We start from the raw sequence: 16,507 nt of genomic DNA on the forward strand, positions 1-16,507 counted from the left end.
GGCGGGGGGGGGGGGGCTTTTTCTTTATATCCAACCAACTAGGTGGTAGAGTGGAGAGTATGGAGGACAGGACAGGAAGATCTGATGGAACATCTTTTTGTTAGAGGACCCTCTTTTTAGAATTGGGGGGCGGGGGGGGGGGGGGAGAGGCATTTTCTTTATATCCAACCAACTAGGTGGTAGCGTGGAGAGTATGGAGGACAGGACAGGAAGATCTGATGGCTTCAGTAGCTCACTAGCTGTGTGAGCCAGGGCAAGGCACTTAACTCCTATTTGCCTCAGTTCTTTATCTGTAAAATGGGGACACAGTGGAGAAGGAAATGGCAAACCACCCCATATCCTTGCCATTAAAACCCCCTGGACACTGACCATGGAGTCATGTGGAGGCAGACACAATAGAAGGACAAAAAACCCAACCAGGTGTGTGTGCCGGTACACACAATGTATAATTATCCCCATTACAAAACTGTAATAGTCTAATTGACTTGATATCTTATTCTTTGAGATCTGCTCTATCATTTTTGTCTTTTTGTGGCACTTTAAATATTTAAACACATGGAATTATTCTACATGCACATTTTAAATAAAGGTAGGCAGATGGATGAGATTCAGAGAATTCTTTAAATTTTAGAACTAGCCATGAGCTTTAACCTTCAGAGAAAAGTCCCTGGAAAACATTTTTCTTCTACTAATGAATGAGTAAAAAAGCATTTTCCTTGGACTAGGTGGCACTAAATTCTGGGGATTATAAATGCACAAATGAAAGTCTGCTCTCCAAGAGCTTAAATTCTTAGAAGATAAATGTGGGAAGGACAGCTAGGTGGCTCCATGGATGGAGAGCCAGGCCTAGAGATGGGAGGTCCTGGGTTCAAATTTGACCTCAGACCCTTCCTAGCTGTGTGACTCTGGGCAAGTCCCTTAACCCCCATTGCCCAGCCCTTACCACTCTTCTGCCTTGGAACCAATATTTGGTATTGACAGAAAGCAGGGATTAAAAAAAAAAACCAAATGCTGTATAGGGAGTAGTATTGAGGGAAAGTCAGGGGATGATGGGAGTCCCAAGGCAGGCCAAAAGCAGTCTGAAGGGCTGGGAGGAAATAATGGCAAGATGGCTAGCACCAACAACCTGCTGAAACCGGTTTGGGGTTGTCAAGGCACAGCAGGGTTCCAGTTTCCCACTCCCAATACAGAGTTGAACCCCAGGCAGCTGTGCACTGGATGAACTCAGGCCACTCAGTCCTGGGACTGAAAACAGGGCCACCCTCGGGGCTGGGACTGAGGCTACCCCAGAACAGTCTAAAGGAGTGGAAGGTCCAGTGTGAGCGTGGGAGGTGAAGGTTTAAAATACTGACCACTGTGCCATCTTCAGTTTCCTAGCTCTGACCATCACTGTCCTCACCTCCAGCAGGCTTCCTTCCTAGCCCTACCCAAGAAGCAGTTTAGTCTGCAGGGGTGAGCCCCAGAGATCTCTTGGCAAGGCCAGGATATAGAAATATTCGAACAGAATAGATGACTGGGACAAGTTAAAAGGGTTTTGTTTTTTTTAAGATAAAGTACATTTTTTAAAAAATTAAAAATGAGTTAAAATGTTAAATTAATTTTGAAAAATTAAACAAGTTACAAGTTAAAAATAAATTTAAAAAAATTTTTTTAATTAGACCTGTGATTTCACTGGTGTAGGGGAGGAGCTTTCTCAACTGCTACAGGTTAGGGCTTCTTAATCCACAATTTTAAAATCTGCATGGGTCCATGAGCTAGTGACTTGCCCAGGGTCACACAGCCCATTTATGTCTGAGGAAAGGCTTCCATCCTAGCCTTTCCAACATCAAGCTCAGCTCTCTACCTAACACAGGTAGGAAATATGAGGCCTGAGTTGAACCTAGGCCCTCCCTTCTTTTTTATTTTTATTTATTTTTAAAACTTATTTAATTGATTAAGAAACATATTCCATGATTACATGATTTGTGTTCTTTCTCTCCCCTCCTTCCATCCCCCTTCCACAGCCAATGAGCATTCCACTGTCAGGCCCTCCCTTCTGACTCCCTAGGCTGGCCTTACTTAGCAATGCCCACCATTTTTTTTTAATCACTGTCTCTTTGCACTTGAAAAAAGGTAATTCTTATTCACATGGAAATGAATAGTAGGGAACCACAGTTAAAAGACCAATCCTGAGGCTCTGGCCTTGAGGCTGTTTGTGACTCAGCCCTCATGGGCACACAGAAAATACTGCTGTAAGAAAAAGAACGACATTCTTTGACTTTCCATATAAACAGGTACCAATTCTGATTTTATTCCTCATATTAACATACAAGAATGTTCATGACACAAAGTGAGAAATGCACAATTTTTAACCACGTCTGTAGCTTGCCTTACACCAAAGAACATTATATTCATATTCAACATTTACAGAATCAGCCCCCTAACTTTGACAAACATCTTAAAACCGTTTCCAGCATTTCTTGAAGAACTCTAGTTGGTAGTTTTTTGTTTTGATTTTGTTTTGTTTTGAATCACCATCCTGTCTACCGCTACATTGGCTTTACAGTCTCCCCTAGGCCTGGATTCTTGAGTGTGTGTCCCCCAGCGCTGTCCGAGGGGTCTGGAGGCCCCCCTCTCACCCCACAGAATCCACAACAGTTCTGGGGTGACCCTGGCCAAGAGCTGCATGGAACAGAAAGCCAGGGAGGGCTTTGTGATTTGGGTTTCTGTTGACAGGCTTCCGTGGTGGTCACCTTCGTGAAAAGATCGAGTCCTCCCAATCTTTGTGAAAAGTCCACAAGGCTGAAACGACAGCGGAAGAAATGTGACCATCCAGACGGAGATGGAGATGCCCGATTGTCCCTGTATAGATGATTACTATCAATGAATGACTCGGCTCCATTCACTAACTTGAATACTGAGCAGTTGAGGAGTTGATATGTCTCGAGAGATGCCACATTCAGAATGCCTGTCCACGTGACACCTTGAGAATGGGTCTGCGTTAAGCTCTCCACGTACAGAAACCCAGCGGCACTCTCTGGGGTGGTCAATGCCCTCCCTCCCCGCGTGCAGTGCCCAAACACCCAGCGGGCCACCAGCGGAGCCCTCACACTCATTGGGAGTAACTGCGCTCGTCTTGGCGTTGTGCTGCTCTGGGCTGGATTTTTGCAGTCACCACAGGAAATGTAAGTCACATCCTGGTCAAAAAGACCTGTCCATTTCTCACCATATAAAAAACCTGAGATTTGAGTCAGCAACTAGCTACCCTTGAAGAGGAATAAAAAAAAAAAGACAAATAGACAAAACAGAACAAAACACAAACCAAGTTGCTGACATGAATTAAGGCTTCAAATGAGGACCACAATGTAGTTGACAAGACTCAAGCTTAAAAAGTTTAAAGATTAAAAGGAAATAAGTGATATCCCTTCCCTACCTGCCATTATCACTTTCTATTTTCAGCTGCCTGGAGTGATTGGCCATCCAGTGATTACTGCTCAGGACCAAGTGCTCTTTTTTTCTTGCCCCCTTCTACCCAAAAAACATGGCTTTTCACGTTTGGGGAACTGCTTGTGAAGAGAATGCCACAGTGTTCCCCAGCCCTTCCTCTACTTGATGTTTTGAACTTGCTTTGACTGATAAATCTGAGAATCTAATTGTGGAAAGTGTAGACACCACCATTGGAACCCTAGACTCAGGAAAGAAATGCTGCTGGGGAAGGAGATACATTCTCCCATTCCCTAAGCTCTCTCTTCCCCATAAATCCTCCCATGCCTTCAGGTTGCACGGTGACTAAACTTCAGCAATGAGTGGTGGAAATCCCGCACCACTGGCCGAGAATACCCAAGCCATTGCTGTTGCCCCCCAACACACGTTTGGTTTTAAAGAAAACACAATGGTTAGTGATCTCACTTTTCTGAAGTTTCAACTTGAACTGTAGGATGGAAATAGACTTGCCTAAGCGCTGGTTGCCGTTTAAATCAGCAGAGTGCCTGATTTCTAGCTATTTAAGTGAACTATGAGACGGTTTTCAGACTTTTCCTTCCCAAACCAGAGAATAAAACCTTTTTTTTTTTAAACTCACAATCTAGGCCCAACTGGAAATTTGTGCATGGACAGCTTAAATTGCCCTTAAAAGTATGACTAGCTAACTCCTTATTCACAATGCTTGCAGGACCGGCTACCAGAAGTGGGTAGTGGTAAAAGCCCTAATTGTACTATGTGAGGTACTTGGTTTTTTGCTTTTTGTCAAGCAGCTCTTGGAAATCACCTATTGGCCCGTCCGTTAGAAGGCTATTTCATGTCACTGATTTTACTGACTGTGCTTTGATGCTCAGATGGGCCTCGGTGGCAGTCACTTATTTCTTTTGGATTCACTACTGCGTTTCTGTCCCTAACAGGGTCTACCCGCCTGACCCCAAAGCTGGCTCAGTTTCAGGGCTAAGGTGCACTGGGAAAGAATCGGGTAAGGACTCATTGCTGAGAATTATTAGTAGCACGACTTGGAAACGGTGCCGTCTTCTATTACCAATAAAGCTTTCTTTTATGAGAACAAGAAGATGTGCAATTTATCGCATACGAAGGCTTCGTCGGTCCAGGGAAAAAGCTTCGACATGTGCCCTTCCGCTTTTAACTGGGAGAAAAATTAGCTGCTCTCCCACATGGAGACGTTACAGGAAGAGAAAACAGCTTTTACACCAAAGCCCCACTTTCCAAAAATATATACGTCCCTACATATATTTCAGATTTACAGGGAATTTCTTTTTCATAAAGAGGAAGATGAAAATCTTCAAATAGAGTCCACACGCACCCATATCCATGGTTTCTCAGGATACTTCAATAATCTCCATGCTACCTGAAAAGCTCGACTGACTGCCCACTTTTCCCAGTTCTTCTCGTGACCTGTTTTCTGACATCATGCTCTCTCCAAACTCCATTTGGCAGCTCCTGCGTTTTAGCTGCTTTTCAAAAGGGCTCTCCTCATGCCAGCTCCGCCTCGAATCAGCTCGGTCGTTGGGCTTCTGCCGCCTGCGCACCAAAAAGGCCTGATCACTGCACGTGGGCAGCTGGCTGCAGCTGTAGGCGGAGTACCGGGCGCTGCCCCCGTAGACAGCTGATGTCGAGTAGAAGTGAGAGGACTCAGTGGCAAAATACCAGCTGTTGGTCAAGGAAGGGGCGGAAGCCTGGGGAGCCAAGATGTCTGAGTGCCAGCCCTTGAGGCCCAGCCCAGCCGCGGACTTGGCCAGATGCTGTTGGCTTGTAGAAAGGCCGAACACGAAATTGGTGCGGTAGTTGTCCTCTACACTCCCACTTCGGTGCAGAGGGGATAGCAGGGGCCTCTGGGCAGTGTTGCTGCCATTGCTTCTTCCAGGGTGCAGCCTCTTGTTCTGGCTTTCCGACTGCCAAGGAGTCTGGGTCTTCTTGGGGATGGAGGCTTCCTCCTTGTCTGGGCTGGTCTCTGGGGTCTGTTCAGACACTTCCTGAACTGGAGAGAACTGGCACAGCTTGCTGCTTCCATCCAATGCGCTGGAGGGTTTGTAGTATTCCAGGGTCTCCTCCGATGAGGAGAAACTATGTAAAGAGGCCGCCATGCTAGAGGAGTACGAAATGGATTTGATATCTAGAGAGAAAGAACGCTTGAGTTTGTTGCTGTCTTCTAGTGTATCTGAAGACATGTGGAGTCCGTTGATTCCCTGTACCAGAGGACTATCCTCAAATGCTGCTAGCTGCATGCCTGGAAGACTTGCAGGGTGCACGGACCTCTGCCCCATGGGATCTGAGGTAGCAGAGTTGGTACCAATGGAGGTTTCACTCTTCTGGGCACCTTCTGAAACCGTGGCCACAAAGTCACTTGCTTTCTCTAGGTGCAGAAATTTAAGCTTGCTTTTTGTACCCAGGGCTCCAGTCTGGCTCTTAATCTTTTTCTCATAGTCCAGCAGTTGGCCCAGAAAATTGAAGTTTGGAGAAATAGTTGGCCTTTTTTCTTTCACAAATCTGATGGGTAGAAGGAAAGATGTTAAAAACCCAAAGTAACATAATTTGAACATTTTTTTTTTGAAGCAAGGACAGAAGTATTGGAAAAAGCTTCAGCCAAATCAACGTGGTACTCTTTGGAAGCTAAAATATATTAAACATTAATGGAGAAACCACAGCATAAAACTATGTTCCTCTTCATACATTAATAGATAATAGGAGGGTCTTTGGATGAAAACCAGTGGGTAAGTCTGGACATCACTGCCTTCCTATTCAATGGAAAAAGAGTATTCCAGTCCCTTAAAGTGAATGTGCTAAAAGAATTTTCAAGGATGTTGTAACTGATATGAGAGATGGAGAAATCAGTCTCAACAGCAAGGCTTTCCTGCCACAATTAGGAACACTGAGGAAGATTCAGAGAGCCTATGTGCTGTGGGAATGGCTCACTGGTCCTTCCATTTCCCGTGTGACTCATCAAGGTGCTTGTAATCATATTTTCAAGGCATTTCAATGTTCACAATTTTAATTAAGAAAATAAGGCATTAAATGGCCAAGGCATCAAAGGGCATATTTCCCAATGCATCTTGGTACTCAAAGTGACTTGCTCAATTTAAGCCTTTATCAGGGAGTCCTCACTAAAAGCAAGTTTGTCAGAAATATAAAACTAGAGAGAGGGAAGGCAAGAAAAACATTCATAGCAGTAAAAGACTGAGAAAGTACTAACACTTCTCTATGGTCTTTTTATGTTAGAGGAGGTACTATTTCTTTAAAAAAAATATAGAGAACTAAGTTTTTCTGAAGAGAGGAAACTAAGGAAAAACAACCCCATTGAAATAAAATAGTTTGAAACAAAAGAAAAGGGCCAATGATTGATTGGACATTGAACATTAACTTAAGGATGAGTAGAGGGATTCAAATAATTGAGTGACCTTAGTGGGATACCAGAATTGATTTTGTTCTCTTTCACAAATAAACTTCAAAGTCAGATGGAGGATGTAGGAAGTTGGCAGAAATAAATGAGAGACATTCACACTGTGTTTTCTCCATTGGTGGTATTTAAATGCCAAAATTCTCACCTTCACATTTGCCAGTATCAGAAAAGCCTTGAACTGCCTATGTCCACCTCTGCTATTTTCCTTCCTATTTGTCATGTGGACTGTTCTAGAAAGTCCTTAAATACCCAAGCACCAACCAGTACCCATGAAGGTTCTTTGGGGCTCACGCCTGCCAACCCCACCAGCCTGCCCACTCTCTAATCAGAGACTGGTGGTGTCCACATTTCCTTGCCTTACATCTTGAGTGAAATAGCAGAGAAGCAGACCAAAAGACAATTTATCAATAAACAAACTTTGAACAGCTACTGGGGTGCTGGCAGAGACTGGGGCCTGTGCATTTCCCTCAATGATAACTAGAGTTTGCTACTTGAGTGTATCATTCATTCGTTTCCTAACATTGCCCAAAAGTTGCTTTCTCATTCCTTGTGGAAAGGGAGTTATGTCAGATGGCGAAAAAAGGGCTTATTGTGAACAATCTATCACATACATATATACCAGATGATGATTTTAATGGATGAAAAAAGCATGATTATCTTCCCCTTGATTTGAGTAAGTAATAAAGAGAAACAACAGTGGAAGAATAGTTATGCCTAGATTTAATGTGTCTAAAATTTATTAAATTTCACTGGAAATGGGTTAATGCTGAATGAATGAATATGAAGTAACAAAAATGCTTAACTAAATGGGTTAATGTTGAATGAATAGGGTTAATGTTGAATGAATACTAAGGAACAAGAATTACTCGATTAAATCTTTCCCAGTTATTGAAGGACTACATTTAGATCCCAGCAGTTGGTGAAAAGCACTGTTGAAAAGGTCACTGCTCCTAGTAAGCTCATTAGAGCCCATTCCTTGCAGCTGTGAACTGATACTGAGGAATGCCCTTGCCACGTTGGCCTGTGGAGGAGGGCCAGAAGGCCATGGACAAGAGTTGTAGCAGAGATCCAGGTGTGGCTGCCCTGTGCTAATAGACAGAAGATCCCACACTGAGTGCAGATCCCATTAGGTTCTGCTGATATATAGACATTTCTGTTTCACTTTCTATTCAACAACCCTCACTCCCATCTGTACAGCGCTCTTCTGTTTACAAAGAACCAATCCTCACCATCAGCCTGTGAGGCAGGAGACTGGGAGGTGATGAGGGGGACACAGCTACTACTTAATGAATGCTTATCCAGTTCCAACCCCCCCCCTCCCAAAGACGAGCCACTTCTAAATCCTTACCTGTAGGCTTCATCTAAGGACATATCCATCCTCTTCATGATGTAGGCAATAGCAATTGTGGCCGATCGAGAAATTCCAGCTAAGCAATGTACCAACACACATCCATTGGAAGCTTTTGCTTTCTCTAGGCAAGAATCACATTTGAGAAATGTCACTTTGAAAGACTTTTTGCAATAGGCAAGCATCATTTTAACAGGAAAACAGAAGACTTCATAAGAGTTAAGTGATTTGATTTACAATCCAGGTTATGTCATTCCTTATTTTAGTGCTTTTGCCCAGTGGTTCTCAATCTTATTTTGTCCCTGTCTCAAAGGAACATTATGAATTTCTCCCCAAATCCATTTAAATATCCATTAATTTCAAGGAAACGCACATTGTATTTATGCCTTGAAATTAAGGTAATTGAATTGAATATGTGACTACAACCCTAAAAAGACTGGCTTGAGAATCCTTTCATTAGACTAAGTAGAAAATGCTTGAAAACTTAAAGAATCCATCATCACTAAGTCAGTTTGTCTACTTTTCTATAGGATTTTAAAAAATACTGTTCTAAAATCTTAACAAAAAAGGAAAAGAATACACATTTAGTCATAACAATAAGTAGAAGGTAAAGGAATTTCCCACATTGAGTGTTTAGTAGAAAAGTAAAGTTGACTTATCACAACACTCTTAAATTTGTATTTGTAGTGTCATGGGCAAGAAGTGTGAACTCTGTGGTTGTTTCTGGACCGTATAAGATTTAAAGCGTTTCTCCACATGAATGACGAACATTAAGCCATGCTTTCATGAGAAAGGCGTAGCTATGGACGTTATGAATGACACAGCTTTGCTGTTCAAACTTAAAGCAATTTCCATTGAATGGATTTTCATTCATAACTCAACAAGTTGCTTTTATTGAGTCCTTAATGGGTAGTAAGTATGGTACTAAATTTGGGTGATGTGAAGAAACAGAAGATATTTAAGAAGCTTCCAGTTTGACTGGGGAGACCAAGCTTACTCCTATAAAATAGAAAATGATGGTAAAGCAACATAAGGCAAGTGCAAAATAATATATGTGTATTTAGAAACATCCCTCCCCCATTAGACTACCACCATGATACCTTCTCATCCTCTTCCAGGCAATACTTCTCTTCTCCTTTGCAACACTTAGCACCCATATTGTATTTGTCTATATCACACACAATTTGGCACTTGATTAAATCTTACTTTATCTTATTCTTTCCTTGTTTCTCATGTTTAACTCTCATCTTTCCAACTTCTATGACCATGGACAAATGACTTCAATTCTCAAGACCTCCTCATTTGTGAAATAATTAGTTTTAAAAAGCAGATCTCTATGGTTGCTTTTTAGCTCTGAGATCTATGATTCTACCATCCAGATTGCAAATTCCTTATGGATTAAGGGCTGTTTCCTGTACTTTTTCTTGTATCAATAAAGAGCCTAATGAAGGTCTAGGAATCAGTCAAGATGTGCAGTCATAAATACCTCCTGATTAACTGGTTGATATGTGTTGAAAATCAGAGTAAGATGGGGTTCTTCAAGAGAGGTTTCTTAAAGAGCTTTAAAAGAGGTCTCAGGAGAAGTGGTCACCACCACCTGGCTGAGAAGGGAGCAGTCAGTGCTATGGGCACAGGAAGAGTAGTAGCTGGAGGAACTTGGGAAGATACAGGTTTGGCTGGGGCAGAAAGTCTATGTTGGGAAGAGAAGCATTTACAAAGGTGAGGAGCAGCTGCTAAAAGATTCTGAATGTCAAGCTGAAAACTTTAGATTCTATATGACAGGTAATAGGGAGCCAGTGGAAGTTCTTGAGTTTTCTCCTTTTTTGATGAAAATAAAAGGGAAAGAAATGAAAGAGGAGAAAACTCACTGGAGAACTCTAGGCAAAAATAGGATGACAATAGCTGGGAAGGTCAGGGGATAGGAGAGTCAGGGATAATGTTTTCAATACTACAGAGACTGTGTAAATTGAAAAGGAGAGGAGCTGTGGCTGATCTTGAAATATAAAACTTGATAAATCATACTTTTAAATATATGAAATATAAATTTTTATAAAGTACATTTTATATCTTACATATGTAAATACAACATATTTTAATTTATTATATTAATATATGATATCGATGTTATAATAATTATAATTCATTTCATATGCTAATTTCCTATTTTCATATATTAAAATATATTTAAGAAAATATTTTTACATATATTTATGTAGTTAGTTGTAATACCGACTGTTTTAGTGTCTGACTCTCCATGACCCCATTTGGGGCTTCTTTGTCAAAGCTATTGAAGTGTTTTATGCCATTTCCTTCTTGGGCTCATTTTATAGATGAGGAAACTGAAGCAAACAGGATTAAGTGACTTGTCCAAGATCACATACCTAATAAATGTCTGAGGCCGCATTTGAACTCTGCCCTCAGGCCTGGATCTCTAATCCCTGAGTCTACAGATCCATGCATTTATAGATTTATGTCTCCATCTAGGTATGTGTCTTTTTATATGAGGGTATGTAGAGCCACATATATATCCATAGACATACACACGTAGATTATGATCTGGGTTTCTAGAAACAGAATTCTAGCTGCACATTCGTTATCTGAAAGAAAATCTAGCTCAAGCCTATCATTTGATAGATGAGAAAAGCTGCCTCCGGGGAGGTTAAATGATTTAGTTAGTGGCTGCCCTGGGCCTGGAATCTGGGTTGCCTCCTTCCCAGGGTTCTTTGCACCTCCCAAGGAGGCAGAATGACAAGTAAACAGGACCCCCAAGCTGCTGAATAGAGCTTTACATTAAGGGTGCAGGGTCCTTTGGCTTTCAGAACATCAGCGCACACAAGCCAGACCCCAGGTTCTCCCACCCCAAACACGACACCCCATAAAAGGAGCACCAGGGATGGGGATTACTATACAGCCCTGGATGGTGGCCCCTCCCTGGAGTCAGTATACACTCATTTGGTGCTGTAGAAATGTAGATTTTGAACTTTTGACTTTATTCTCCAGAAGTCCTTAGTATTTCCCCAAATTCCCTATACTCTCTCCTGGATCTCCACGTTGGTGAGATCACGTTATTGGTATTTAAGTGGATGCATCCACTTAAGTACCAAAAATACTAAGGACTTCTGGGGAATGAAGTCAAAGGTTCAAAATCTCCATTTATACAGTGCACAGGACCTGCCACCATAAATTGGAGAAGAGGGGGGACAGTGAGTTAGAGAATTCAAGCCAGATTTTTAAAAGGAGGTTGGAGTTTCTTTGTTGTTGGTTTTTGGTTTTTTTTGGTTGTGAATTTCATATAATGAGTGAGAATAAGATTAGCATCACTAAAATGATGAAAATCTTCCAACAAATAGTATGGATTATTTCTGTTATTTGAATCCTTAGGGTATAACACTGCATAAGACATTGTTACTACTCTTTACGACCCTCTTTCAGGTTTTCTTGGCACAAGTACTGAGTGGTTTCCTATTTCCTTCTCCAGCTTATTTTACAGATGAAAAATTAAGGCAGAGTTAAGTGACTTGTCTAGGGTCACAGAGCTAAGAAGTCTCTGAGGATGGATTTGAACTCTTGATTCCAAGCCTAGACACTCCATCCACTGAGCTACCTAACAATACAAAGTAGGTGCTTAAAAAAAATCCTTTGTGATTCATTGATGGGTGTTTTTGGCTCAGAGCTTAAAAATAACAACTTCCTTGCAATAATAATATACAATTCTCTTTGAAGGAATATAAAGAGGAAAGGAATAAAAGTCTGAAAGGGAAAAAACATTGGAGTAGTAGGAAGGAATATTTTGTATAATATTATTTAAGCTTAAAAAGTGCTGGTATTTAGGTGGAATTCATTAATCCATTCTCAAAGGGGAATTATAAAACCAGAACTAAAATAGAAATTAAGAGTCACTCTTGCAGCACTGGGTTATGAAATGGGATCATCAACTATGTCAGGTAGTTGCTTTTTAAAAACCAAAAAGAGCATTACTATTGGCTTCAATTTGCTTGTTTTTTGCTTTTAAATTAAAATACTCTATTTTGTGAGGGTTTAAGGAACTGATCTATCCCTAAATCAGAGGTCCTTGACCTCATTTAAAAAAAAACATCTTGATAGGCGAATTTCAATAGAATTGGTTTCTTTAGTAATCCTCTACATTTTTTTTATTTTATGCATTTAAAAATACCATTCTGAGGGAAGTCCATAGGCTTTTACCAGACTGCCAAATGGGTTTATAACATAAAAAAGGTTGAGTCCCTGATTTAAATGAAGAATAAGATTTGTGGCAATTTCAGAATTTAAAAGGGGGGAAGGGTGAATTTCTCAAAAATTCCTCAAAGGACCTTCAAGTTTGGAGTTTTAAAAAGTTTTATTTTTTGAAAATAATTCTCAATCTTCAGAAATGAATTCTAACTGATTTGTGATGGTTGAGAGGTTGAAGAACTCCCAGACCAAGTTCCAGACATGACTCACCAGGCCTATTAACAACTAGACCCCTCGGGCTAAGTATGATTCTAGAAATGTCATGTCAGCAAGAGAAGTTCACAGACAATAAAAGTTCTGAAACTAAACTGATGTTAGTGGGAAAGAATATGGTACAGGTAAAAAAAAAAACAAAAAACTCTGAAAGGCTCCAGTTACATTCTTTGATTGGACTGGAATTTGATTGTTTCTGAAACTGCTTGAAAAACTAGGGGTTGGAATTTTAGTACACAGTGTTTTCTTTTTGTAACATAATTTGTTAGGATCCGATCCCATCCTGAAGAAAAGCTCATTTTTGGTTATTATTAATCATATTCATTTTATTCACCTTTTTTAAGTCCCCATAGATAATTTTAGCACGTAACAAACAAACAAAATTCAATCCCTAAAGCCTGACTTTCAAATAGTTGGAAAAATGGTATCAGTGTGTTCTCACTGATGGGAGTGTCAAGCTAGCTATCGCATCACAAGGCCAATCCCCTAGGATTTGTGTGGCACACACACATTTAACCTTTGACCAGTAATGAGGTAAGCAGCATCATGTGGTTCTTGGGCTTTGTGAACCTCTAGAATAGGCTGCTTTTCCCTCTTGTTTTCCATTTGAAAGACAACCACCATTTAGAAAATATGCCAAAGAGTTTGTTGTTATTAGCTGAGCTACTTACCAATGAAATCGACTGATTTGTCTAACCATGGCAAAATTTTCTCACAAAAGCTGTCATTCACTGGCACTCGCAGGAAGTGAGACTCGGGGATGAAGTCAGGCTTTGGACAGGTATTGCTGGCATTTAATACATAACCAATCCCATTCTGTTGCATCAGCTCCTATACAGGAACATCAATTAGAGAGTCACTGACATGATCAGTTCAATAGAGTTGTTTAAAGCAATATAATTAATTATCCTTGGAAAAATGTGTCAAATTATAATGATTTGTATTCTATAATCGAATCAGAATTCATTCAATTAGTGATGTCTCAAACCTCAAAATGTGGCACTTAAAAAAATCTGCCCCTGGGTTGAAATGGAGTTTTCTTTCTTTCTTTTTACACCCTTATTCTGTCTCGGAATCAATACTGTATATTGGTTCCAAGGCACAAGAGTGGTAAGGGCAAGGCAGTGGGGTGAAATGGTATTTTTCAAAATTAAACCCCATTTTTAGAGTCTATTTTTACTGAGGACACACACAGAAATAATGAAAAAAAATCCTTTCAATCTGTTCTCAAATTACTAAATTATATTCAGACAGATAAGCTCATATATCTTGAATTAGACATTCTTTTCTATCTCCTACTCCCAGTTGAACCACACTGCTGGCAGCTTAATGGGGAGATGCTTCCAGGGGTAGAAAGATGCAGGCCAAATATCAAAGTAGGGACTTTACCCTCAGTTTCCATGAAATGTTCCAACTCAGAGTGATTCTTCCTATGTCCCTTGGCTTGGATTTCGAATAAGATTTTGTTGGTTATTTTAGTATTTTTTTTGAGTCTTTCAAACCATCTTCCACAGAGACACCCCCCCCCCAAAGTATAAGTCTCATTATGTCATTTATCTTACTCAATTTGCTCTCTATTTTCTTTAGGAGAAAATATAAAAATCCTCAAGCTGGCATTTATTGTAGCTCTCCACAAAATGGCTCCCACATGCCTTCCCAATTTTATTTCTTATTGCCTTCAGGTACTCTTCATTCTAATCAAATTGGTCTACTAGCTCTCCTCCATACAAAATATAACCTCCAGTTTCTGTGTCTTTAGATGCATGGGCTGTCTACCTCCCCAGTGTCTAGAACACATTTCCTCCGCACCTCTAACTAACTCTGGGAAACCCCAACTTCAAAACCCAGCGCAGGAGGTCTTTTCTGTCATTCCCAGTTGTCAGTTTCCTAATTCTCAATTTTGACTTTTTATTTATTTTCCCTAGTAATGTAATCTCCCTGAGGGCAGAGAACATATCTCCTTTTGCCTTTGTACCCCTGAGGCCTAGCACGATGTCTTTAAAGATCTAGGCAATTACTAAGTTGGTTAAATTGGAAAGGTAGGTACATGTTACTTCTGGCAATTGCTTTTAGAAACCCAATTTTGGAGGCTTATATTAATGACTTTCAAGTGTGAACACAGCCAATAGCCAGTTTAGAATTATCCCTTCTGTGTATGATATTTGAGATCAAAGGAGGAGTAAAAGGACTCATAGATAGAAAAATTTTATAGCAATTTTGTAGTGGCAAAGAACTGGAAGCTAAGGAGGTGTCCAATATAATCCAAACAAATTATAGTTGATGAACAGAATGGAATACTATTGTGCCATAAGACACAATGAAGGGGATGGTTTCAGAGAAACCAGGAAAGACCTTTATGAATCTGTATAAAGCACAATAACAAGAACCATGGCAAAGACCAACAACTTTGAAAGGCTCATGAACTCTGATCAATACAACGTTGACCATGATTCCAGAGGACCAGTGGTGAAGCATGATACCCAACTCCTGGGAGAGAAACAACGGACTCAAGATCAGAATGAGACGTACATTTTTGGACATGGCCAATGCATGAATTTGTTTTACTTAAGCATGCCTATTTATTGGAAGAGATTTTTATTTTTTCTTTTCTTCATTTAATGGGGAGAGAGAAAGGAGATTCAATAAATAAGGTTAACTTAAAAAAACAAACAAACAATGAGAAAGTTATTGTACTGCCCTAAAAGTACTGCTGCTTTGGCATGGATTGCGATCAACTCATCAGATTCTATTGATGTTATCATCATCAATGCTAGCTAGCATTTCTATGGCCCTTTAAGGTTGAGGAAGGTGCTTAACAAACATTTTATCCTGGGAGGATTATTATCCCTATTTACACATGAGAAAATTTGGGGCTGACAGGAGTGACGTGACTTGCCCAGGATTACATAGTAAGTTCTGGAGGTAGCACTGAAAGAAAATCTTCCTGACTCCACAAGTCACTTATTCTGTTTGCCTCAGTTTCCTCAACTGTAAAATGGGGATAATGATAGAATCTACCTTTAAGTGTTGTTGAGGATAAAATAAGATATTTGTAAAGTTTCTTGCCCAGTGCCAGCACACGGTAATTACTATATAAACATTAGTTATTATTATTGCACATATATTGTTGTTGTCATTGTTATTATTATTGTATAATGTGAAAAGGGAAAATAAGGCACAGAAATGGATAACCCAGAACTATCAGGGCAGAGGAAAAAAAATGAAGATAGGTGCCAAAGAGTTCTTGGGAGTTAAACAGAAGCAGGGCACCTCCCATTCTCCTGATACTATAAAGGCCCATGTAATAGGCACTAGCAGAAATGTTGGAAGATCATAAACTGATCAATAAGGCCCCTAGGAGTTAGGAGGGGAAGAAATCACCCATCCAGTCAATAAGTGGTACTAAATGCTTACGAGGTGGAGGCACCATGATGTATCCTTGAGGAAAGAATTACCGCCTAGTCAGGAGACTCTAGGTAGCCTTCGCACTGAAAACTGATGAGGCAATGGATGTAAAATGCTCTGAAAACTGACATGCAAATATCAGTTATGATTATTTTCCTAGAAGAGCTGAACTATTTTAAGTTGAATTTGATTTTCGCATAGAGATATTATAATAGGGTCTTAAGTTATCTGATCAGAGCTAGATGTAGCGGTTCTGCAGGCTGGTAAATGTTTAGGGGCTGTATGGGTGTAGAGAGGAGAACAATGAGGATCCCCTTCTTTTTAAACACTCATGCAAACCAAAACCTATCCAGGTTTTCAAAATACTAAAATCCCCCTGTTCACAAGAGCCAGCTAGTATGAGAGAAGGA

The 16,507-nt window shown here is 40.4% G+C and overlaps 1 protein-coding gene across 1 annotated transcript in view; it reads right to left on the reverse strand.

Moving 5' to 3' along the window:
• Positions 1-2,266: 2,266 nt before the first annotated feature.
• The window catches only part of DUSP16 (dual specificity phosphatase 16), a 92,064-nt gene continuing 77,823 nt past the window's right edge, over positions 2,267-16,507 (reverse strand). The window contains exons 5-7 of the mRNA XM_001365651.4: positions 13,364-13,523; positions 8,229-8,352; positions 2,267-5,970 (exon numbers count right to left, since the gene is read on the reverse strand). Coding sequence (XP_001365688.2) covers positions 4,803-5,970; positions 8,229-8,352; positions 13,364-13,523 — 1,452 coding nt within the window. The 3' untranslated portion in view covers positions 2,267-4,802. The remainder of the gene's footprint in view (positions 5,971-8,228; positions 8,353-13,363; positions 13,524-16,507) is intronic.

This window comes from Monodelphis domestica, chromosome 5, assembly GCF_027887165.1.
Source record: "Monodelphis domestica isolate mMonDom1 chromosome 5, mMonDom1.pri, whole genome shotgun sequence".
Taxonomy (NCBI): Eukaryota; Metazoa; Chordata; class Mammalia; order Didelphimorphia; family Didelphidae; genus Monodelphis; species Monodelphis domestica.